The following is a 25,744-nucleotide window of genomic DNA, read 5'->3' as shown; positions in this document are numbered from 1 at the left end:
AATCTGTCCACTTCCTGTATGCAGTTTCGTAGATAACGTTCCCGCGACACCTGTAATCACGACCTCTATCATAAAACGTGGTAAAATCTTATAAAAAACGTGACCCATCACTAAAACCAAATTGTCTCCATCACAGTTGTGGCCATACTCTGCGACACTGACATCACAGCAGACGATGCAGGTCTGTCAAAATGACACCTCAAACAGGTCGTCCGTCAGGCGAAAACCTTCAGCTCGTAAATGGTTCCACATGGTCTGGGCTGATATCCTACGCAATCCAGGTGTTGCCGTAATGGTTGACTGTGGCCATGGTGGTTCTTTCACGTAAGTGAATCTGCCCTGTGCTCATGTAGTGATACATGGCCCATGGGATCTTGGAAGGTCCTGTGAGTCTGGCTACAGCTGAAGACGATTATCCTGTTGCAGTCGGCCGATGGCATTTTTTGCAGTTCACTTGTAAGATTGTAATGGCATGAAAATGAAAACCCAATGTTTTTAGAGCCCAATAAGTGGTTACATCCCATTAGTAAGACAGTGGAGTAGGTGGGATTAATTAAACAAACACAGCCAGTCTACCCACTTAACAATGGTCACAGCCCATGATTAGCGGATTAGTTAATAAGAGTAGGCCAGTAATTCTGTTTGAATATTCTCAGGAAATAAATGAGTTAGGAGCTAGTTGGAGCTTACTCAAAAATTTGAGATGCATGTTTTGTTAAAACTTACTCATCACACATATAAATTCCCCCTAGTCTGTGAACATTTCAGAACAAATCAGAAATTGAAAGCATAAACAAGCAAAAAAATCACCAAAAAACGGCATAACCTATATCTAAACTCAAATAGCCAATCAAAAAAGTACTCAGCAAACCACAAACCAAACCAAAAATTCTCCATCCATCAAAAAAAATCGACAGAGTAATCACTAAACTCCAAACAGGACACACCAACCTAAATAACCATCTAAAAATAATTAAAAAACATACTACAGGTAACTGCCCACACTGCAAACAACTAGAAACCCCAGAACACGCACTCATCCACTGCACACATTACCTAACACATCGAACCGCATTACAAACCACCCTCAATCTAAACAAGGCTCTCACTCTAGAAGCAATACTAAACCCACAAAATTAACTAGAAAACTTCAAGGCCTTAGGCATATTCTTAATCAAAACGGAACTAATAAAACGCATCTAAAAACACTATAATCTACCAAATCAAAATTACATAAACAAACAAACATCCACCATACCCAGCTCCCTTAGTTCTCCTCCCCAACCCCATCGGCATCTAATCTCAAAATTCCCAAATTCTATATAAGCAACCCCTAAAGCCCCCTCTTGGGTTGCACACACCACTTTCGCCCCTTCCGGAAACACATTAAATGGCCTGGCCGGGGCCGTGTGCGAAATACGCATCAGTCGGAAAGCTCACGTTAAATCTCCAAAGTAAGTAAGTAAGTAAGTGAACATTTCATGCACAATCATGGCAGGTTTGCAGCAGGTTGAGTTCATTACCAGTAAAAGAGGTACTCTCCAGGTCCTCTTTCAGGGATATCTCCACTACAAGAACAAAGTAAGACAAACTGGTACTCATTGGCGATGTACCGTTAAGACCTGCATTGGCAAATGTACAACAGTTGGAAATTTTGTTAGAAATTTCACTGTATACAACCACCCACTAGAAGACACCAGCAGAATCCACTTCCTTGGCAGCTTAAGGAAGAAAGCAAGAGAAGAACCAACCACTCCTATGCCAGCCCTCTACAACGAAGAGGTCTTGAGACATGATCCGGAGGCTGCAGCTATATTTCCCTCCTTCAGCTCAGTCGCAGCGCCATGTACAGACACCGCACTCACACCATCCCGAAACTCCCTAAAACCAGAGCTGAAGTCGACATTGCAGCACCCCGGAGAGAGACCCATTGTGGTGAGCGGTTTCTGCTTTTTGGATTATGAGGCCAGATTCCCTCTTTCGCTGTGGAACTATCACCAGACATTCCTGGAGGGTTTCCACAGATTGACAATCGACTTTCCAGACTGAAGGATCAGCTATCCCAGGGTATCAAGACACCACTCTAGTTCTTGGATGCTATTGGCAAACTTCTGAAGATGGATTAAGGTTGTGTCAGTGTGACAACCTCGATGTGAACTGTGATGTGAACTGTGATGTGAACTGTGATGTGAACTGTGGTATTAACTTTAACTGAACTCTCTAAGTGGCGATTATGTTAAAACAATGGATTTAAGGGATGAATGAATTAAAATGTTGAATGAAGTAAAAAAGTGTTTCAAGCATCTTGAGTCATTTCTTTTGTCTATAATAAGACAAGTCCATTTTCATGATAGGGGTTAATTACCTGATTAACATGTGCAACCAGGTATGACATTGTTGTTTTAAGGTGTCTCACAACTGGGCTGTCTTACTAATGGGAGGAGACCCAATAAGTGGTGTTGCATGTGCGTGTTTCGGCACCAGGCTCTCACATGGTTGTTTTGAATCGTTTCACAAATTCTGCAGTACCAAATTCTTTCCACACAAATCAATCCCAATCCATGTAGTAATGACCAATTCATTTTTGGCATTAATTTTGTAAGGTTGTTGGCAACATTCTGTCAGATATTTACGATTTTACTACTTTAGCGTTTCTTTTTCTTGCTGAGTATATTATTACTGTAAAAGTATGTTTAGAGTGGCAAAGCCTTAACCATTGACGTTGTACCATGGTCAGGTACCATGGTCGGTATGGCTATGGACACTCATATCTTCAGGGTCTATTTATGGTTTTCTTAAACTTGAAATGATTTATTTAAAACAGAATCATCAGTCTTGTACTTTCTGATTTGAATTATGATCATTCTATTTTGTCATTCATTGTAATTTGTATGAAAAACATAAGTGTTTTGTTAAACCATTTTTTAATGTGATGTTTACACAATATACAGATTTCCCATTGAATGAGAGACAAGTTGCATTTCAAAGAAACGGATGTCAACTCATTTCAACACATTATTTATGAGACTGTATCATAGAAAACCCAGAGGGACTAGTTCCACATTACTTGGGAAACCCCTGGGAATTCTCAAGCATGAATAAATACAGAACAATTGTAATGATAACTGACACTACAATCATTTTTACTTACACTGAGTTTTTGACTGCATGTCCGTGATAGAATATTCTCTCTACTTCACATTCTTGTGAACAAAATGAAGGAGTGCACACTGAGTCGACTAATGCCTGCATAGATTGATAGACAACAGTATTCAATTAATGAATTCACGTCTGCACTTATCTGACACATATTTATAATCACCTTTAAATGATAGGTTTATTCAGAAAATGAGAACCAACACCTAATGGTCCCCCTATCAGTGAAAACAATTGGAAAATCTCTCTTGTTGCATTGATTTGACCTTTTCACTTAACATTGCTCCTACATTTTCTCAAATGCATTTCCTCACACTGTAAACATCACCTGAGGAACCACTGGACCAATGTAGCTAAAACCTTACATGCTTGTTCCTACCAATGTAGCTGAAACCTTACATGCTTGTTCCTACCAATGTAGCTGAAACCTTACATGCTTGTTCCTACCAATGTAGCTGAAACCTTACATGCTTGTTCCTACCAATGTAGCTAAAACCTTACATGCTTGTTCCTACCAATGTAGCTGAAACCTCACATGCTTGTTCCTACCAATGTAGCTGAAACCTCACATGCTTGTTCCTACCAATGTAGCTGAAACTTCACATGCTTGTTCCTACCAATGTAGCTAAAACCTCACATGCTTGTTCCTACCAATGTAGCTAAAACCTTACATGCTTGTTCCTACCAATGTAGCTGAAACTTCACATGCTTGTTCCTACCAATGTAGCTAAAACCTCACATGCTTGTTCCTACCAATGTAGCTGAAACCTTACATGCTTGTTCCTACCAATGTAGCTGAAACCTTACATGCTTGTTCCTACCAATGTAGCTGAAACCTTACATGCTTGTTCCTACCAATGTAGCTAAAACCTTACATGCTTGTTCCTACCAATGTAGCTGAAACCTCACATGCTTGTTCCTACCAATGTAGCTGAAACCTCACATGCTTGTTCCTACCAATGTAGCTGAAACTTCACATGCTTGTTCCTACCAATGTAGCTGAAACTTCACATGCTTGTTCCTACCAATGTAGCTGAAACCTCACATGCTTGTTCCTACCAATGTAGCTGAAACCTCACATGCTTGTTCCTACCAATGTAGCTGAAACCTTACATGCTTGTTCCTACCAATGTAGCTGAAACCTTACATGCTTGTTCCTACCAATGTAGCTGAAACCTTACATGCTTGTTCCTACCAATGTAGCTAAAACCTTACATGCTTGTTCCTACCAATGTAGCTGAAACCTCACATGCTTGTTCCTACCAATGTAGCTGAAACCTCACATGCTTGTTCCTACCAATGTAGCTGAAACTTCACATGCTTGTTCCTACCAATGTAGCTGAAACCTCACATGCTTGTTCCTACCAATGTAGCTGAAACCTCACATGCTTGTTCCTACCAATGTAGCTAAAACCTCACATGCTTGTTCCTACCAATGATGTTTACAGTGCAAGGAAACACATTTTGAGAACATGTAGGAGCAAAGTTCAAAGGTCAAAACTTATAAAATTGCAAAAAATCTTACATGTATGTTGAGGCCCATTACTAACTACACACATACCAAATTTCATTACCTTTTGAACAAAAATGACTGAGTAATTGCATAAAAAGTTGTGGGAAAATTTATGCATTGGATGACAATCATTATCATATGAGGAGAAATGGGCACAATGCATGTGTGGATCAGACCAGTCCCTGCTACCAGTGTTAAGCTACAGAAAACATTATCTTCTTTATAAATTTTCCTTGGCTTTGTAAATTTATATTTTTGGTGATATTTTCTAGAGGCCTACATTCAGCACAGTCTTCCTTCCTGTTTTTAGGCCTGAGTAGTATCCTTGTTCCTATCCCTGGATGCCTTATGTTCCTTGTGTACGTATATAGATTCTACAAGATTGTCATTATGTGACGTAGTTGGGCAGTTAAGTTTTGGATAACAGGTGCGAGAGGGATGGTGTGTTCCAAAAGGCCGAGTCCATTGTATCTCTGTTTTGTATTGTCAGTTGGACCTGTTGATTGAAATGTACAGAAGTGGAATAAATGTACAGACAATTGTATCCTATGTTCCAGGATTATTTCTACAGCTTTTTCTACCAACATCAAGAGTTATTTGGATAATAATAGCCAAGCAGGAAATCACAGTCGATTAATTAGTAAGAGCAAAGACATTCATTAAACACACAAAAATGTTGACTTTATACACCTAAAAATATAAATATTTCTTTTGAAGGGTCAACTCTTTTTTATCTTCCATGGCATTCTGTCTAAAAGTGCTTTGACAACACTTCCAGGCACCTGCTGATGACGTTTGACCAGTGCCTCTACAGCCCTCTGGACCTGCAACAAGTACAACAGGGGGCTAGCATCTCACAACTATGTCATTCACTAATAATAACATATTACCTTGTCAATATCCACCAATTTGGAGGACTGTATATAATTTACATGTATTTACACATTTGAAATCCATACACATGGCCAGATGGACAGAGCCTGGTTTAGAGGGGAATGCAAACAGAACATATGTGTTGGACACCACAACAAAGTTTTGAGACTTGCACACAGAAAAGAAAAATATTCTTCTGAGCTTTAATTATTTGTTGACATAGTCTATGGGTGGCCATCTGGTCAAAAAACAAAGTTGAAATAAAGGACAAAAGTACGAAATAATAGTCAAATGTTACAAATAAAGTATTAAATGTTACTAATAATTAGTAACATTTAATACTTTATTTGTAACATTTGACTATTATTACATACTTTTGTCCCTTATTTCAACATTTTATTTTTGGACTGCGGGCAACCCATAATCGTCGCCTTGCAGTTCAATACACTTGTTCAATTTTACCTTTAGGGCAGTTATCCCAGTGTTTTTTGGAGGGTTAAATCCTGGTGAGATTGGTAAGATTCGTAAAATTAGTTACATCTCTAGCCACACAAGTGTTGTTTTCACATTTGAGTGAGTGATAGAGGGAGTGAGTATGGTTTTACGCCGCTTTTAGCAATATTCTAGCAATATCATTGCGGGGGACACCAGAAATGGGCTTTACACATTGTACATTGACGAGCAAACGCTTTAACCACTAGGCTACCCGACCGCCCTTTTCAAATATGAAACAACAGATGGTAGTTACAACAATTCTTGTTTACTCTTCGGATCCAGTGATCCAGGTCTCATCACTTGTCACTAGCCTTGAATGAAATGGGTTGCATTTATCTCTCTCTCTCCAAGATGAAATTCTCTATTTAACTGTAGTATATGATGGGGCAGCCTCCTTAAATACAGCATTGAACTGTTCATTAATATTCTTTGTCAATTGACCCTCTAGGTAAACATTTGGATGACTGCACTGGATACCTCTAAGTTAAGGTCAATTAACAGTTATAAACCTTTCGTGACGCCATCCTGAAATATTTATGGGACCTTGTTTTCACAGAATAGCCTCTTTGTAGGGTTTTTCTACAGAATATCCTTCTGTTCATGGCTATTCTACAGGGAATCCCCCTTGGCCTTCCAGAGGGAACGCCTGTAAAGTGGGTTTGACATATTTTGAATGTTCTTAGTTAGACATATATTTTACTATAGAACACAATCTATAGAACACACATTACTATGCTAACTTACGGAAATGTGCAGACTGATGCAAACTCATACAACATGCACAAAGTCATTGCCTATATTTCAATGGGATCAAACTTTGAACCTTTGTATAAAGCTGATTGAGTGAACCACTAGTCTACAGAGGTGCTGATAAAATCGCAACGCTTTGAAGAGCCTATTTCACGAACATGAATGCCAGCAAGATATATATTACACCCGTTTCCTAAGGTTCAGAGATTGTGTGTTGGAAACATAAAATTGTTGATAAGAAACACTCTGGCACAGGAAAAACTCAATGGACTGAGGCATGCCTAAATGTGAAAAATTCCGCTATGAGAACCAAACGGGCTTCAAATTCTTTGATATGAACCATCCTTTGGCTTGATCCAGATTGGAAAAGGTCCTGAGTGACTTACGAGGAAGGTCATCGTCACAGTGAAGGTTATTAGTAAAGTAGAATTTCCATTTTCACTTACATGCCTATTTTGCAGATAATAATTAAGTCTTTTGCATGTAGTGATAATATTTGAATATTTGGAGGGTATGGCAAGTAATGACAACCCCATGATATCAGTGGTGTCACTGTAACCTACTTGCAATCAGTATGCTTTTGTTTTGCCTATGGCATATTTTGTTTATATACTGGATAGCCCTTTGCATAGTACTTGTCATGGATATTAAAGGTCAAATACACTCTCAAGGTCATACACTCCAACTCGTTTACGAGATCCGCCGACCATGAAAATCAAGAAAGTAACGGGAAAATATCCGAATTTGCTCCTCCTACCTTTGAAGCAAATGTCTCAGGTGTGTCATCTGATGATGGGTAGAGAGGTTTCCCCAAGTAGGTTCTGCAGGCAATGGAAATACACATATGAACATATTGACACATAAACATACAAACAGAATGGACCTCTGCGGAATAGTTCTTTAATACAATGAACTATGTTTTACTGAACATGCTTTTATCGAAATGACAGATATAATGAACATACTTTTTGGTCCCGGCCATTTGCTATATATATATACTTATAAAACAACTACAGTTATAACAAATGAACTTAGTGGTCCCTTTGAGTTTGTGTTTACCATAGTTTATTGTATTTGTACTATTATCATAAATGACAAAAGTGTCGGCACAACTAAACAGCATGATTATTATGACATAATGATGGGCAACAGTAGGTACAAAATCAAGATATGCCCAAGATCCAAGTTGGAAACACTTCAATTTGGCAATTACAGACAGACTTCCAGACAGAATGTTTCACTTCAAGGTGATGTTTACCGTATCTTATCTGTCCTAATAGATAGGAAAAAGCAAACAAGAAACTCTTGTCTTTGTATTACATACAAAAACAGAAGTGGCCCCATCCATTCTCCAGAAAACCCCAACCATTTTCCGCCAGAATTATGTGCTATGAACTATTTTTACTTTACCATATTGGGCGATAGCTGACCAACTGAGCAGTATGTATCTATCACCTTGGATTCCTAATAGTGTCTAAAGCAGTCCTTTGACTCCAGCTACCAGAAACACAAGTCATAAGCATTGCTGGTTCCATGACATGATATTGGGTTTGGGAAAACACATGCGTAATGCAGGATAACTTTGAAACAAAGAAATACAGTAAACTACGGTTATAACGAACACGCTTATAACAAACTGACGGATATAACAAACTAACTTTTTTGTCCCGACTATTTGCTGTAATTATGCTGTATATATGCATATAACGAATTACGGCTACAACAAACTAACATAAGTGGTCCCTTTGGGTTCGTTATAACCATAGTTTACTGTATCCATTTTGTTAGTGATAAACATCATCAAGTTTTGATCACATAGTTACAGTTCAGCTTTGGTTATTTGCTTATATGTGGCAATGCATGCATCTCAGCATCGACAACAACGATTTAAATACATATATATTTCTGTACATTTTCTTCTTTCATTTCTTGCTGGTAATGTATGTACACTGAACACACTGATAAATATAGTCGAAATCAGTCACTTGACTGCCGATCCAAACCCGGACTGTAACCCACGTGATTATAACTCAATGATGATGTTTATCACCAGCAAAATGGCTGTTTCTTGAAAAGTGCACTTTGCAATTTTTGTCATTACTATAAATCACATTCCTTAGAGCTGGCATGGCTTGTTTCCATTGTATAAGTATTAGTACACACGGAGCTAACTTCGTTAATTGATAATCACAATATTTTCTGATTCGATTCAAATGGCGAGGATTATAGCACCAAAATGTAATGACTTTATCTGGAGAGAAGATTGTAATACTTATGACATGTCATCAAGACAAGATGGTCAAAAAGCCTACACTACAGATTGCCCATAGCTGGCTTGAGACTGAATGCCAGATCCTGATCGGGTCACTCCACTTGGGACAGGTGAACATTGCAGTACAGGAGAGGATCAGCTTCAACTTACCTCAGTTTTACTGGAAAAAATCCATAAATAGGAACAAGTGGCAATCTTGTAATCTCATAAAATTTTCTCAAGAGAGCTGAAATAGGAAAACATAGCATTAGGTAAGGCTGTGAAGGAGATGATATCAAGGGATAGTACACGATGATTCTTAGTTTTAAATCATGCATGAAATAATTTCTGAGTGTGACACAGTGAAGCTGACAATACAAGATGTGCAGAGTAGACTGGCTTCAGTCATGTTTTCTTAATAGAGACAAATTGGAGAGAAAGAGCATGTGTTTTTCTTAGGCATGAGTAACAAAGAACTAATCTCCAGCTTAATTGGATTGGAAGTCAGTGTCTATCAAAGCCTTGATTACCAAAAAAATGGCTTGGTTATCCCCCTGGATGCCACAGGGACATTTATGTCCCTCCTCTACAACCCTCACTTTGAAGTCGAAAAAAAATCAAAATACATCACCCATACAAATACTCTTCACAGTTTCGAATAAGGTATGATATCATCCACTGGCATTTTAGGCCAAGCAAAAGTACTGAAAATGGCCTCTGAAAATTAGGTACATCGTAAATATCGCCATTTCTTACACATTACTAAATCACCCCTCACCGCATAATTACAGCATGTTTGGAGATCTAAATTTCAGATATTTACTCTGAGAAATGAATTTAAAAAAAAGCATATTAGTGATCACGGGGATCTGTCTTTTATGAAACATTAATGATCATTCCAAAACGTCTCCGATAACCCTAGAATCGTTAAGAATGTTTTGGAAAATACGCAAAGACAAATGCCAAAGTGAATTTTCCGCCATATTGGATAGTGTTTGTAAAAATCCCTTTTCAGGTACACCGGTTACGAGACACCTGTAACATCATGTATATTTCAAACTTAGCTGCAAATACACACATCCTTGAATTCCTCATACATCTTAGAATCAAATGACTAATGGTCTTTGTCACCAATACAAAGTGGCTGGGTGAAATTAAGTAAAATAAGTTGGGTGTGAAAACGAACACTGTACTCGAAATACTGCACTTGTTTGAAATGTATACAACGCAAAATACAGATTTTACACACTGTAACATTTTCTCCTATTTTGAGCTATCCATTTGTCTATTCGTCAAATGTATGTATATACGTTTCCTGAATCAACGAAAGTTCCCTCGTAAAATTGTTGACGGTGAACACGCCGTTTTGTAAAAGTCGGTCACAGGTAGTGATGTCATACGTCAACATTGTTGTACAAATTTGGTAATTTCTTTGAGGTGAAGGCCCTTGAATGAGAGTGCACACGATCATTGTATCATGCTGTTTACAGTTTCAGTTATGATGTAGATTTTGCATACACAATTTCACTTTGGTTATTTGTCAATGTTCAAAATGATATCATACATAAATATAGGCCACAACATGTATGAATGAACCTTTGCTAATCTCCTGTTTGTTTGAACATTCTTTACATAACAATTGATAATTGATAGGTTTTTAGTGTCGACTATGATATTTCTGTCCTGGACAAGTGTAAATGTAACTGCAGCATGTACATATTTTTTGGGATGTGCAATAGTCAATATTATAAGTTCATATAACCAATGTCCATGAATAGCCATTTCATTTTATTTTATAACTAAAACTGAATATACTACTTTAACAAAATGGATAATATTTTTCGTTAAAATATATGCACACATTTCAGAAAGAATTGTCTTGGTCTTGGAATTGTTTTTTATGTCGTTTGATACACAGAACAGTGATATCTAATGCGTTAGTCATAAACAATTTACGAATTATTCCTCTCATTTTGCATTACATAATCAATGGGTTCATTCTTTTTCAACACTGTGATCACAGGATATTAAACTCTTTACTTTATTTCTCCAGGAATTGTAAAATGTATAAAAATATAATCCATGCCAGGTACCCCGTTGGTTCAACCTTATACGATTATCCTGATAATTCTATACCAATAGAGCTTTCTTTACATCTTTAATTGTATAATTCTGAGACAAGCTGAAGAGAAATAATAACATAGTAATGAACAAATGTATGTCCAATACTGAATATAATTTTGGTTATTTTGAAATATTCTTTTGGGTATTTCATTACGTACATTGATGCCAAACAGGTGTGTGTCTTGTCCAATTAAGATACACGATAAACTATCTAATTGTTTACATATTCAAGACATTATTTATTTGGTGAAAGCAGTCATTTTATGTTGTGTAGACATAATCAAAACATAAAACCAGCCATGACGTCAAATAGAATGGTGTTATTTTTTTTGTATTTCATTACATTTGATGATAAGGCTAGTGCCCCATTAATAATGGTGCAACATTAGTCAAATTACACTTACAGAATCAGGAGAATGTTGGCATCTAAGGACTAGGTTATAGGTTAGATAGGGCCATCCATTTCTCTATTACCTATTTTTTTATGAAGCATGATTTCATCATTTCTTATGGGGTTTTTTAATAACTAAACGTATACAGTTTCTTTATCAATATTTGTGTTGGACTAGTTTGGTTCCTCGTGAACAAAACACCATAAAAATATATTATCCTTACCCACAGCTAATTCTCACCAAGTGACCCCAGTTACAATAAACTAGTGCTAAGCATAGCAGAGTTATGCCCCCTTTTCTTTGTATGTGTGTAACCTCTCTGTTGCCTTTTGACGTCTTAGAGAAATAAATCAGTTTTTGTCATTTACGGCTTGCTATTTTAGGCCTATACCGAATGTCATCATTCTGACGTCATATCGCTCCCTGTGACGCCAAAGATATGACGTCACAGTCGCATATAGAAAAGCCCCAAATTCCAAGCCCTCTGTTGTCCCCAGAACCTAAAATACATTCTCTTTGTTGACTTCTATCATATTTTCTGCACAAAATGTATTGCCACACATCCTTTGAAATTTGTAGTAACCGTTACTTTGCATTTTGTAACCTATAATTGTAGGTATAAGTATATAAATATGCCTACCGACAATGATTGAAAAAAGTACTATTTTATGAATATAAGCTTCTGTGGTGATGCAGCCGTCAAACCAGCTGTTTCAATCAGAGGGGGATTATTTTGATCTAATAGCCTCTGATTGACCAATCAGAATTGAGTAATTTCCAAATTCAAGGTGGAATTTAACATGAAAGTTATTAGGGTGTGTAAGTATCAATGTAAACATGATCCACCATAAAAACATTTCCAAAATAACACTGTCGACACCACTACATTATTTCTGTATTTAGTAGGCCTAGACAGCACCCTAATTACCTAGGGCTAATTTTCTAAAACAATAGGTATCAAATATTTTAAATTGTGCAAATCAATGGTTTACCATGAACATATGTAAGATAGTATATATATTGGTGCACAAGAAGTGTCTACACAAAGCCTGCGTTAAGCATCAGCATGCATAGATGTGTATCAGCATTGCCTCTCATGCGACTACTGACTCACACCAGCTGATGACCGTGCAGTGTCACACAGCAGAGAAGCCTTATGCTTCATTGATATGATATGCATTTAATGTAGCAACAACTCAGAGAGGCAGTGGGAAAATTCCAGCAAATTTCCAGTGTAAATTGGAATCAACATACTTACATCTTCCCCAGCCAGGGGTGCGGAAGGCTTCCCGAGAATTCATAGTAAACATTGGAATGACAGGCTGGCAAGAAACAAAAATAATTATTTAGCATTGTCAGTTTCCAGAAAACATCAGTCAAATTCATATTTATAATTGTTTGGATGAATGGCAACTTTTCTCTAAGTGAGTTTGCATCTATGATTACCGTTACCAAGGATACTGTTTGCAAGTATTTAAAAAGAAGCAGCTCCTTCATCGTCATGTCCTGAAGGATCCAGAAATCATTACAAGCAACTGTGCACTTCAAGTTTGATGCTATTAGCAAGTCCCAATCTCAGCAAGTAGTCTTTGATAGGCATTTAGAAGTTGGAATAGCATGAATACATGACATTCTTATAGACAGCAACTTCCTTTATTCTGTGTCAAGGTGATTGATTAGCTTTGCCACTGTGATGGGTCGGTGTGCTGGCCACTGTGATGGGTCGGTGTGCTGGCCACTGTGATGGGTTGGTGCACTGGCCACTGAGATGGGTTGGTGTGCTGGCCACTGAGATGGGTTGGTGTGCTGGCCACTGTGATGGGTCGGTCTGCTGGCCACTGTGATGGGTTGGTGTGCTGGCCACTGTGATGGGTCAGTGTGCTGGCCACTGTGATGGGTTGGTGCGCTGGCCACTGTGATGGGTTGGTGTGCTGGCCACTGTGATGGGTTGGTGCGCTGGCCACTGTGATGGGTTGGTGCACTGGCCACTGAGATGGGTTGGTGTGCTGGCCACTGTGATGGGTCGGTCTGCTGGCCACTGAGATGGGTTGGTGTGCTGGCCACTGTGATGGGTTGGTGTGATGGGTCAGTGTGCTGGCCACTGTGATGGGTCAGTGTGATGGGTCAGTGTCCTGGCCACTGTGATGGGTCGGTGTGATGGGTCGGTGTGCTGGCCACTGTGATGGGTTGGTGTGATGGGTCGGTGTGCTGGCCACTGTGATGGGTCGGTGTGCTGGCCACTGTGATGGGTAGGTGCGCTGGTCACTGTGATGGGTCGGTGTGATGGTCACTGTGATGGGTCGGTGTGATGGGTCGGTGTGCTGGCCACTGTGATGGGTCGGTGTGATGGGTCGGTGTGATGGGTCAGTGTGATGGGTCGGTGTGATGGGTCGGTGTGCTGGCCACTGTGATGGGTCGGTGTGATGGGTTGGTGTGCTGGCCACTGAGATGGGTAGGTGCGCTGGTCACTGTGATGGGTCGGTGCGCTGGTCACTGTGATGGGTCGGTGCGCTGGCCACTGTGATGGGTGGGTGTGATGGGTGGGTGTGATGGGTGGGTGTGATGGGTCGGTGTGCTGGCCACTGTGATGGGTTGGTGTGATGGGTCGGTGTGCTGGCCACTGTGATGGGTCGGTGTGCTGGCCACTGTGATGGGTTGGTGTGATGGGTCAGTGTGCTGGCCACTGTGATGGGTCGGTGTGCTGGCCACTGTGATGGGTAGGTGCGCTGGTCACTGTGATGGGTCGGTGTGCTGGTCACTGTGATGGGTCGGTGCGCTGGCCACTGTGATGGGTCGGTGTGATGGGTCGGTGTCCTGGCCACTGTGATGGGTCGGTGTGATGGGTCGGTGTGCTGGCCACTGTGATGGGTCGGTGTGATGGGTCGGTGTGCTGGCCACTGTGATGGGTCAGTGTGATGGTCACTGTGATGGTCACTGTGATGGGTCGGTGTGATGGGTCGGTGTGATGGGTTGGTGTGCTGGCCACTGAGATGGGTAGGTGCGCTGGCCACTGTGATGGGTCGGTGCGCTGGTCACTGTGATGGGTCGGTGCGCTGGCCACTGTGATGGGTCGGTGTGATGGGTCGGTGTGCTGGCCACTGTGATGGGTCGGTGTGATGGGTCGGTGTGCTGGCCACTGTGATGGGTTGGTGTGATGGGTCGGTGTGCTGGCCACTATGATGGGTCGGTGTGATGGGTCGGTGTGATGGCCACTGTGATGGGTCGGTGTGATGGGTTGGTGTGCTGGCCACTGTGATGGGTCGGTGTGATGGGTTGGTGTGCTGGCCACTGAGATGGGTAGGTGCGCTGGCCACTGTGATGGGTCGGTGCGCTGGCCACTGTGATGGGTTGGTGCACTGGCCACTGAGATGGGTTGGTGTGCTGGCCACTGTGATGGGTCGGTCTGCTGGCCACTGAGATGGGTTGGTGTGCTGGCCACTGTGATGGGTCAGTGTGCTGGCCACTGTGATGGGTTGGTGTGATGGGTCAGTGTGCTGGCCACTGTGATGGGTCAGTGTGATGGGTCAGTGTCCTGGCCACTGTGATGGGTCGGTGTGATGGGTCGGTGTGCTGGCCACTGTGATGGGTTGGTGTGATGGGTCGGTGTGCTGGCCACTGTGATGGGTCGGTGTGCTGGCCACTGTGATGGGTAGGTGCGCTGGTCACTGTGATGGGTCGGTGAGATTGTCACTGTGATGGGTCGGTGTGATGGGTCGGTGTGCTGGCCACTGTGATGGGTCGGTGTGATGGGTCGGTGTGATGGGTCGGTGTGATGGGTCGGTGTGCTGGCCACTGTGATGGGTCGGTGTGATGGGTTGGTGTGCTGGCCACTGAGATGGGTAGGTGCGCTGGTCACTGTGATGGGTCGGTGCGCTGGTCACTGTGATGGGTCGGTGCGCTGGCCACTGTGATGGGTCGGTGTGATGGGTCGGTGTGATGGGTCGGTGTGATGGGTCGGTGTGATGGGTCGGTGTGCTGGCCACTGTGATGGGTTGGTGTGATGGGTCGGTGTGCTGGCCACTGTGATGGGTCGGTGTGCTGGCCACTGTGATGGGTTGGTGTGATGGGTCAGTGTGCTGGCCACTGTGATGGGTCGGTGTGCTGGCCACTGTGATGGGTAGGTGCGCTGGTCACTGTGATGGGTCGGTGTGCTGGTCACTGTGATGGGTCGGTGCGCTGGCCACTGTGATGGGTCGGTGTGATGGGTCGGTGTGATGGGTCGGTGCGCTGGCCACTGTGATGGGTCGGTGTGATGGGTTGGTGTGCTGGCCACTGAGATGGGTAGGTGCGCTGGCCACTGTGATGGGTCGGTGCGCTGGTCACTGTGATGGGTCGGTGTGATGGCCACTGTGATGGGTCGGTGTGATGGGTCGGTGTGCTGGCCACTGTGATGGGTCGGTGTGATGGGTCGGTGTGCTGGCCACTGTGATGGGTCGGTGTGATGGGTCAGTGTGCTGGCCACTGTGATGGGTCGGTGTGATGGGTCGGTGTGCTGGCCACTGTGATGGGTTGGTGTGATGGGTCGGTGTGCTGGCCACTATGATGGGTCGGTATGATGGGTCGGTGTGATGGCCACTGTGATTGGTCAGTGCGCTGGCCACTGTGATGGGTCGGTGCGCTGGCCGCTGTGATGGGTCGGTGCGCTGGCCACTGTGATGGGTCGGTGCGCTGGCCACTGTGATGTGTCGGTGCGCTGGTCACTGTGATGGGTCGGTGTGATGGGTCGGTCTGCTGGCCACTGTGATGGGTCAGTGTGCTGGCCACTGTGATGGGTCGGTGTGCTGGTCACTGTGATGGGTCGGTGAGCTCACAGTGGAATCTGATTAAGGATGTCTTGGTAAATTAGTAAATACCACTTTGACATAGTATATGGCTTTCATCCTAGGTTCATGAACTATGTTTGATTGACTGATGAATTTAGAAAGTTGACTGAGTTATTTTAGACAAGAAGAGTTTGATAGCACAAACTGAATCAAGCCATTTGGAGATTGGAAATTAGCTTCTGTTGAAATGAGCGTATGAGTCATTTCGGTATGACTTTCAACATTATTTCGGCGGGGAGAGATAAAATTATCATCAAGGGTATTTTTTTTTGAGTTGTCCGGGAGTGGTGCGGGGATTCGGAAACTCACAGCTGAACGGAGAGGTTCTCTCTTTTGATTGGAATTCCGGGTCAGAAAAATATTAGAGCTAACAGTAGATCAGAAAAGCAATCAGGCTCTTCAATGCATCCTTTAGGTATGTGTTGTATTTAAGTTATACAGGCCATGAGGCCCATGTGTGTATATTTATGATTAATTCTATCATAAATAAAAAGGACTTAAGCAAACAAGCTGACTTGTGATTTTGAGAGCTACATCATCCCCAGAACCAAGGAGTGGTTGATAAGTACAAGTGACCCAAGGTAGAAGGGTATAGTGCCCGACACCTAAGGTTACATAAGTCTGATAATAAGGCCATAGTGAACGACATGTTGAAACAGTTGAAACCTGTGCCGATACCTGCATTCTCAGGTGATATAAAAACATATCAAAGTTGGAAGGCTGCCTTTATGACTTGCATTGATCAGTCCCCAGCCACACCTGAGTACAAGTTGTTGCAATTACACCAATATCTCTTTAGGACACAGCTTATGATGTTGCACTAGAACGTCTTGAAAGAAAGTTTGGTTGGAAAAGGCAGCAGATTGCAATCCAAAATGAGGAAATTAGTAATTTCAAGCCAATTCGTGAAGGACATGTTCGGGATCTAGAGAAATATGCTGATATTTTGGATGTTGCAGTCTCAAACATCAGAGAATCTGACAGGGTGGAGGAGTTTGGTAATCGTCTGCTTAATGCACTTTGTTGAAAAAGATGACTGAACTTAAGGTCTCTCAATATCAAAGGTGGGTGTATGAAAGAGACAGACAGGAGTCAGTAGAGACTCTCAGAGAATGGATTATGTTAGAATCAGAATTTCAGATTGTTGCAAAGGAATCAGTACATGGATTGACTACACCAGGTAAGAGATCACATGCAAAACAGAAAATGTCTAGCATATTTGTTAGTGATATTAGTATCTGTGGTGTATGTGCTGAAGAGCATGGAATTTGGAACTGCAAACTTTTAAAAAATGTGCTTGTTTCCGATAGATCTTGTTTCTGATAGATGGAACGAAGCCAAAAGATTGAAGCTTTATTTTCGTTGTCTTAGGGGCAATCATCTTGGTAACAACTGTCGTCAGAATAGGCTGTGTGGTATATCAGGTTGTTCAAGGAACACAACAGACTATTGCATAATGGAAACTCTGGAAAGAATGAGTTCATTGACAAGACTTCTCGTACTTACCAAAACAGAGATAAAGCTAAACCACAAGTTGATGAGTCAGTGGTAAATTTGGGTCACGATGCAGAAAAATCAAAATCTCAAAAACGTGATCAAACTGAAACATCTCATGCAACATTGCCACTGACGTCAAACACTTTGATAGCTCTTTTCACTGTTCTAGTGGTATTGAAAAATGGGACTAGGAGCATTACAGTAAACGCTTTGTTGGATGATGCGAGCACAAAGTCTTACATTAATGCTGACATTGCAGCTGAGTTGGGTTTACAGGGTGAACCACAGAAGATCTTTGTAAATGTTTTAAATGGTCACACAGAATCGTTTGAGACAAAACCAGTAGAATTTCAGCTTATCTGTGTCGATCATTTGGATTTGCACCAGTAGTATAGGTAATGATGGTTCTGGACCACTTCCACTGGAGCTGGATTTATATACCTATACTGCTACTACAGGTGGCATTTTTTATGCCAAAATGATTATGCGATTCAACGATAGTCATGAGATTAAGTTAAATAGGCTCTAGCTCACCAATACCTGGGGCCAATCATTGCTTTAGATGAGCCTAAATGGTAATAAAAATATTCTTTATTATTTTTATCAATAAAGCGATATTCAACATTTTTATTAAGTTCTTCGTTCATTTTACTATGAGACCAGACTATATAACTTCACTCTTCATGTAAATTGATAAGAAACAATTGATAACCGTATTTGGTTGGTCTGACATCACTGATATAATAAAAACCTTGTGATAATTCTCTCCATTTAATAGCTTTTTCGATCTCCATTATTATATATATTTATGTAAGCATTTGTCTAAATGTGATCAAACGATAGTAAGCAATCTATTTTTAATCTCCAACCAGTTCTTTGGTTTTGGCACGGAATAATTGATGCGCTTGTTGCCTCCCCTGTTCTATGAACTTTTTTTTCTTGTCTTCACAAATACCACTGGTCTTACGAGATTTTGATCGAATCTCCTGCTTCATTGCGTTGTATTTGGTGAGTTCCCACAACACTAAACGAAACTCCTCCTCAGATATCTTACAATCGACCACTGCTGTCGAAATATGATCCTCAATGCTGTTCAACTTTGCTTCTGCGAGTATCTGAATACTATCGTGTTTTAATGCTTTCTTTTGCAACCTACGAGAAATGAATTTTATCGCTATTCCTGCCAGTCCTGAGACTCCAGCGGCTATTTCCATGCCAAGTACGATAGGCGCGGTGATTATAGTTGATAGTAAACCGACACCGGCTACACCGAGTCCCATGCCAGCTGCTACAAGAGCGGTGTCAACTCCGTCGAGAGCATTCACAGCTCTGCGATACTTTTTATACAATCCAAGTCTCAGCTCCCTATCCTTCTCTATTCGATGTTTTATGTCGCTTATTTGATGTAATCGAAATCCATCAACAGTTTCCATCTTTTCAAATGCCTCATCGAGCGCCGGATATAAACTCATAGTGTATAGTACGAATATATAATAGTCTTTAATTGGTCTTGCTTAAATGTTTTGAGAGTATACATCAACCTTATCAAATGTATATTATACGGCAAGAATATCTTAGTAAGAGAAATACTACCACTTTTAGTAATTTGGACCCCTTCAAGGGTTGCAACGGGTAATGCTCCAATATGAATAATACTGCAACGTCGACGCTCATGTTTCTTGAGCCATTTAATCGATAGACCTGGTAATATTTCGAAGGCATCTTCAGGTGCATCCCCGAACAAGACTTCAATAATAAGAGTAGAAATATTAGGTATTGCACTCAAGTTAACTTTAATATCATCGAATTCAGTAACCAAATTTAAACTAACATTTTTTAAGGCCGGACGACTATATAACATATGACCTGGGTCTTCTGACAGGGGAGAGGCTAACACACTTTTTCGTTTTGACGGGATATAGGCCGCGAGTACGATACCACTATTTATTATCTTAGTTAAATTATGTCCCTTACCCATGATCACATAAGGTGGGGTAATGACGATATTCAATAGCCACTCAATGTTTGCTTCGACCATAGTCCATTTAGTAATATTGTACAAAGTGTTTTTAAGGAGTCTACTAACATCGACATCGCTTAAATCTTCTAGATTACCTGTGAATGTAACTTCTTGCCGCTTGTATACATTATCGTGTAAGTGTAAAGCATATAACTTACCATTGGTACCGGGTTTACCGAATCCTTCCGTGTCTACGAGATCGGAAAGCGCAATTGTATTACATTGTCTGAGCGTTCCAGGGCCTGATGCATCAACCATTATTTATAATATGGAGTGTTACACTTAAGTATCCTTTATGTACAGGTTGGTGTTTTACATCTAATACTGAAATTTTAAGGTCTGAAATAATACCATGCTTTAATTTTTTATATTGTAATGTTGAGAAAGATTCCGTTCTACCGCTATTATATTTTTCATTTTTCACTGTAATAGATCTGAGCAGAGTTGAAGGACTTTCTAGCTGAATATTATCCGTCTTGCTTATTTGATCAAGATGGATACACAACTCTTTATAGGGAACTAAATCGGACAATGTCTCTCCATCAAATGTTGACCTGAATATTGCTAAAATTCTGCGTGTAAATCCAAGTGTAGCTGATAAGTTCCCTGCAATCCGTACACCTTTTTCTCCAGTGTTGATTTTCACTGTCCCATTCGACTCATTTTGTGTTAGACTAATTCCATTAGGCTTAAAAATGTCATCATTCAGTGAGCATACGCTGTAATACCCATCAGGTATAATAATGAATTTTTCAATAATATTTTTTTCATCTAATATCCATATCTTATTATTACCTCTCGCAGCACTTATATTGGTCCACCGTGGGTAATATGTTACGTCGCAGATAGCGACTTTGAGTTGTCCATCCGAGTTATCGATAGTACGAAGCAGTTCAATAGACTGACCATTTGTTATTCCCGGGAGTGTAACATACATATTAAATATACAATGATACTATATCATAACTTAAATATGGAATCAACCATTATTTATAATATGGAGTGTTACACTTAAGTATCCTATATGTACAGGTTGGTGTTTTACATCTAATACAGAAATTTTAAGGTCTGAAATAATACCACACTTTAATTTTTTATATTGTAATGTTGAGAAAGATTCCGTTCTACCACTATTATATTTTTCATCTTTGACTGTAATAGATCTGAGTAGAGTTGAAGGACTTTCTAGTTGAATATTATCCGTTGTACTGATCTGATCAAGATGGATGCACAACTCTTTATAGGGAACTAAGTCGGGCAATTTAACTCCACACTCTTTTTTGTTGGGTCGTATTATTACTTTTTGTTTAATAAATCCAAGTGTGTCTGCTAAGTTCTCGTAAAGAATTACGACCTTTTCTCCAGCGCTTAAAATCAGTATCCCATCTGACTCATTTTGTGTGAGACTATCCCCAAAATGCTTAAAAATTTCATCATTGAGTGAGCATATGGTGAAATACCCATCAGATATAGTGTGCATGTCTCCATTTATCCATATCTCATTATTTCTTTTCGCAGCATTTATATTGGTCCACAGCGGGTAATACGTTATATTGCATAGAGTGACTTCGAGGTGTCCATCCGAGTTATCGATAGTATTAAGCAGTTCAATAGACTGACCATTTGTTATTCCCGGGAGTGTAACATACATATTAAATATACAATGATACTATATCATAACTTAAATATGGAATCAACCATTATTTATAATATGGAGTGTTACACTTAAGTATCCTATATGTACAGGTTGGTGTTTTACATCTAATACAGAAATTTTAAGGTCTGAAATAATACCACACTTTAATTTTTTATATTGTAATGTTGAGAAAGATTCCGTTCTACCACTATTATATTTTTCATCTTTGACTGTAATAGATCTGAGTAGAGTTGAAGGACTTTCTAGTTGAATATTATCCGTCGTACTGATCTGATCAAGACGGATGCACAACTCTTTATAGGGAACTAAGTCGGGCAATTTAACTCCACACTCTTTTTTGTTGGGTCGTATTATTACTTTTTGTTTAATAAATCCAAGTGTGTCTGCTAAGTTCTCGTAAAGAATTACGACCTTTTCTCCAGCGCTTAAAATCAGTATCCCATCCGACTCATTTTGTGTGAGACTATCCCCAAAATGCTTAAAAATTTCATCATTGAGTGAGCATATGGTGAAATACCCATCAGATATAGTGTGCATGTCTCCATTTATCCATATCTCATTATTTCTTTTCGCAGCATTTATATTGGTCCACAGCGGGTAATACGTTATATTGCATAGAGTGACTTCGAGTTGTCCATCCGAGTTATCCGATGCAATTTTGGCAGAATCAGTTAAACTTTGCCATATGGTGTGCCACAACGGGATGTGGCGTTGCTCTTTATTCCCCAGGATTTGAACTGAATAAGTCTGTTATAACATTTCATGTGTACTATCAGATTAGACGTAAACTTAAAGAAATTAGTGCTCCGTTACCGCAGGATCGAGCGTGGAATTCCACAAATAATAATTATGATAAGTCCGCGTATGAGTGTATTAGTAATGAATTTAATATTTCTACGAGTAAAGATTGGCGTATTAAAGGAGCAAACCATGGTCTAGGTGTTCCTTACACAGGGGAAATAACCGTCAAAGAAGAAAGCGATTATTTATATAAAGAAGTTAATAAAGGTCCAATTAATGTGATTAAGTTGTTGCATACCAGCAAACTTTACATAAGGACATATGATTATTCTGAAAAAACACATAAATGGTATAAAGGCTAGGAACTTTCGAGTAACGATTGGAGAAGGGATATTATGAGTTTTAAGAGTGGTTTAATTTATATTGTTCCAAAATTTATACAAATGAACGATACCGCAAACGCTTGGAATGAATTTCTTAATGATAAAACGGAAAATAATTTTACTAACCCAGGATATGTAAGATTTATTGAATCGATAAGAACTTATGTATGTGCAATTCTCGGAGCGCAATCGCAAACACAAACGTCCATTCTCGGTTCTGGGACGGCGCTCGATGCGCAAAAACAGTTTGTCTCAAACGTGGAGGACGCCATTAATTCACCAGTTGACATACCATCGTCTACAAAGCGTTTTCAAGATGTATAACAGTACGCTCAATCCAAAGTAGACTACGTTTATGCGCCAGGACTATACATGTCCGAGTAATATGGAACTTAAGATCGGCCAAGTGATAGGCTATAATGATAAAATTGTTATTGCTACCGATCAACAAAAAACAGGCATAAATTCAGATATTAACGTTGAATTAATAACGCAAACAATCACAGGCGAAAAGAGAATAGTCAAGCCACAAACACCACATGTTTCACAAACATCTACTGACGCACAAGTGTCACCGCATATTGCGGCTAAAAATCAACAACATATCGATGAAAAAACAGCGCTTGTATTAGGTGGAGTCGCAGTTGGTTTACTCATGATTTGGTTTACTCATGATTTGGTTAAATAGTTCTTAGCAGATACGTACAACAGCCCTGCAATTGCTACGATCAGTGCCCACAAGTTTTGACTAAGCCAAGTGGTGGTCTTAGCTAATAAATTCAATAGCCAGGAAACAACACTCCCTATTATACCGGGAAGTGCGGCCACGGCTTTCTCAGCGAGCTTTCCCAGTGCTGAGCCTAATGCTTTTAAATGCTTTTTTATCCACTCTTTTATACCATCCGATGTAGGCAGTGATCCGCCACCACCTGTACCACCTGTACCACCAGTTAACGCGAGAGTCAAATTCGATATAATAAATCCCAACGTGGTTAAAATACTGGCAATGGTTATTCCCTGTTCTCTGAACAATGTTTTAATTTTATCGACCAGTGTAGTGTCATCGTTGAGGACTTGATCGATAGTTTCTCAAATTCGACTGATTTGAAGTGATTTGAATTCAACGAAGTGCCTTTCTATTACTGGAAGCTGCTTCGAGGCGGGCCGATCTTTCGTCTTCTAAGTTACGCAATCTTTCCGCTACGCGGCGTCTACTGAACTCATCGCCCGCCTGTTCAAGTTTTGTTTTCTCGTAAGCTATATGCTTGTCGATTTCGGATATCTTGGCTGTATTATTCATGAGTTCTCCCCGCATTGTTCGCATTGCCTAGTCAAGACCTCGTAATTCCCTAATACTCAACTCTGAGGATGGTACCTGTAACATGGAATTATCGTAATAGGTATCTAAGATTTCTCCGAGTCCGTCCACGGCCACCATCGAGGAAGCTTCCAAATTATTTGTGTTGTTAACGAGTTTATCACGCATAGTCGGAAGAGCCTCAGTAGTCTTCGCGGGAAGTTTTTCTCGTCGGTAGTAGTCTACAAAACCTAATTTATCACGAACAGTGCTGATACCGTGTTTACCGGCTATTGTAGACAAGGCTAGGGGCTTACAAGTAAGAGAATGCATAAGATCTATATCAGGTTCGCCACGCAGTCGCAATATTCCTTTACTATCTATCTCAAACTTTGAATAGTCACGACCAATAGGACTATCATCTTTAAAGGTATAGTAATAATCATCAACGGCTGGTTTCAAAAGTTCATCATTTACGGTTGATTGTAAAATTTCATCGTTAAGATTCGTAAATCTGGTTTCATCAGTACCCTCTTCAATTGGATTCGGGTTATCTAAATAATCTAGATCAAAATCATCCAGTTTTATATCAAACATATGGTTATATAATTTCAATATAACAATGTCTTCGCAATACGGACTCAAGTTAAACCCACAACGTAGACTTCGAGATACATTAGGGGTCAAAGCAATTCGTCAGTCTGTAACTATAACTAATAACACGAGTACCATCGATCAGAATCAAACGCTTCTGGTTCGCTTTCCTAATCTCGGCGCACACGATGTGTTAGTTCCGGGAACTGTCCGACTAGCATTTACGATTATTTTGACTTCTACCGACGTTTACAGGGAGCCCGTTCAGAATATAGGTCATGCTATCGTTAAGAAAATCGCGATTAAAATTAGCGGTAATGAGGTTTTGAGTATCGACGATAGCGATGTATACTATTGTTACATGGATCTCTGGAGAACGGATAAAGAGCGGGAAAACTTACAGTACCAAGGTATTTGTAATCGGAACACATTGAGACTGCGCGTGGGCGCTGAAAATGGTGATAATACCATCGTAGAAGATAAGGCCGTTGCCGACGCATTAGGTAACCGATTCTATATTCCTCTACACTTTGAATTTGATTCCCACATGCCCTTTTATCAAGCATCCTAGGCGATAGGTTAGAATACGAACTCACTTTTAATGACTACGGTAGAGTAATCAGATCTGGTGAAGATGCTAGCTATTCCATTGACAATATCTCACTGGAGTACGATATGATAATGGATCCTGAATTAGCCAGACAAATTCATAACCATTATACAGGAAGTTTAGCCATTTTGTACGATCGCGTGCTGCCACACCGAAAGATCACGGGGGACAAAAAAGATACGATGTGGAATATCAATCTGAACGTCCCCACAAGGTCATTGAAGGGTATTTTAATGTTGTTCGAGGACCCCTCCGATGTGTTTAAAAGAAATACCGAGAAGTTCTACAATCCCAAGATTACAAAAGTAGAATTGACTATCGAGGGCGTTCGTAATCAACTATATAGCCAAGGAATGCTAGCATATCACCAGTGGGATGAGATCTATAAAACGAAGCCCAGAAGTTATTGCGGTCGTGAAAGATTTGTCTCTCGGGAGTGTGTCGATGGGTGAATACCTCACCACGAAGTACGCGCTATGGCTTGACATGCGAATAACGGACGATGACCAACTACACGGCAGTGGGAGGAGAATAGAAAATGCTAGTGAGGGCGTCACTATACAGATAA

At 40.5% G+C, this 25,744-nt stretch overlaps 1 protein-coding gene across 6 annotated transcripts in view; it reads right to left on the bottom strand.

The window, feature by feature from the left end:
* Positions 1-4,219: 4,219 nt before the first annotated feature.
* The window catches only part of LOC139478808 (DGAT1/2-independent enzyme synthesizing storage lipids-like), a 117,152-nt gene continuing 95,627 nt past the window's right edge, over positions 4,220-25,744 (bottom strand). For all 6 annotated transcript variants that reach the window (XM_071261447.1, XM_071261452.1, XM_071261453.1 and 3 more), the window contains 4 exons: positions 12,813-12,876; positions 9,210-9,285; positions 7,545-7,608; positions 4,220-5,493 (listed from right to left, as the gene is read on the bottom strand). In XM_071261447.1, the coding sequence (XP_071117548.1) occupies positions 5,389-5,493; positions 7,545-7,608; positions 9,210-9,285; positions 12,813-12,876 (309 nt within the window). In that variant the 3' untranslated portion in view covers positions 4,220-5,388. The remainder of the gene's footprint in view (positions 5,494-7,544; positions 7,609-9,209; positions 9,286-12,812; positions 12,877-25,744) is intronic.

The sequence above is a fragment of the Haliotis cracherodii genome, unplaced genomic scaffold (genome assembly GCF_022045235.1).
Source record: "Haliotis cracherodii isolate W230 unplaced genomic scaffold, xgHalCrac1.p SCAF_4, whole genome shotgun sequence".
NCBI classification, from domain to species: Eukaryota; Metazoa; Mollusca; class Gastropoda; order Lepetellida; family Haliotidae; genus Haliotis; species Haliotis cracherodii.
Note: the sequence above shows the minus strand (reverse complement) of the source record. Positions and strands in the feature narration are given on the sequence as shown.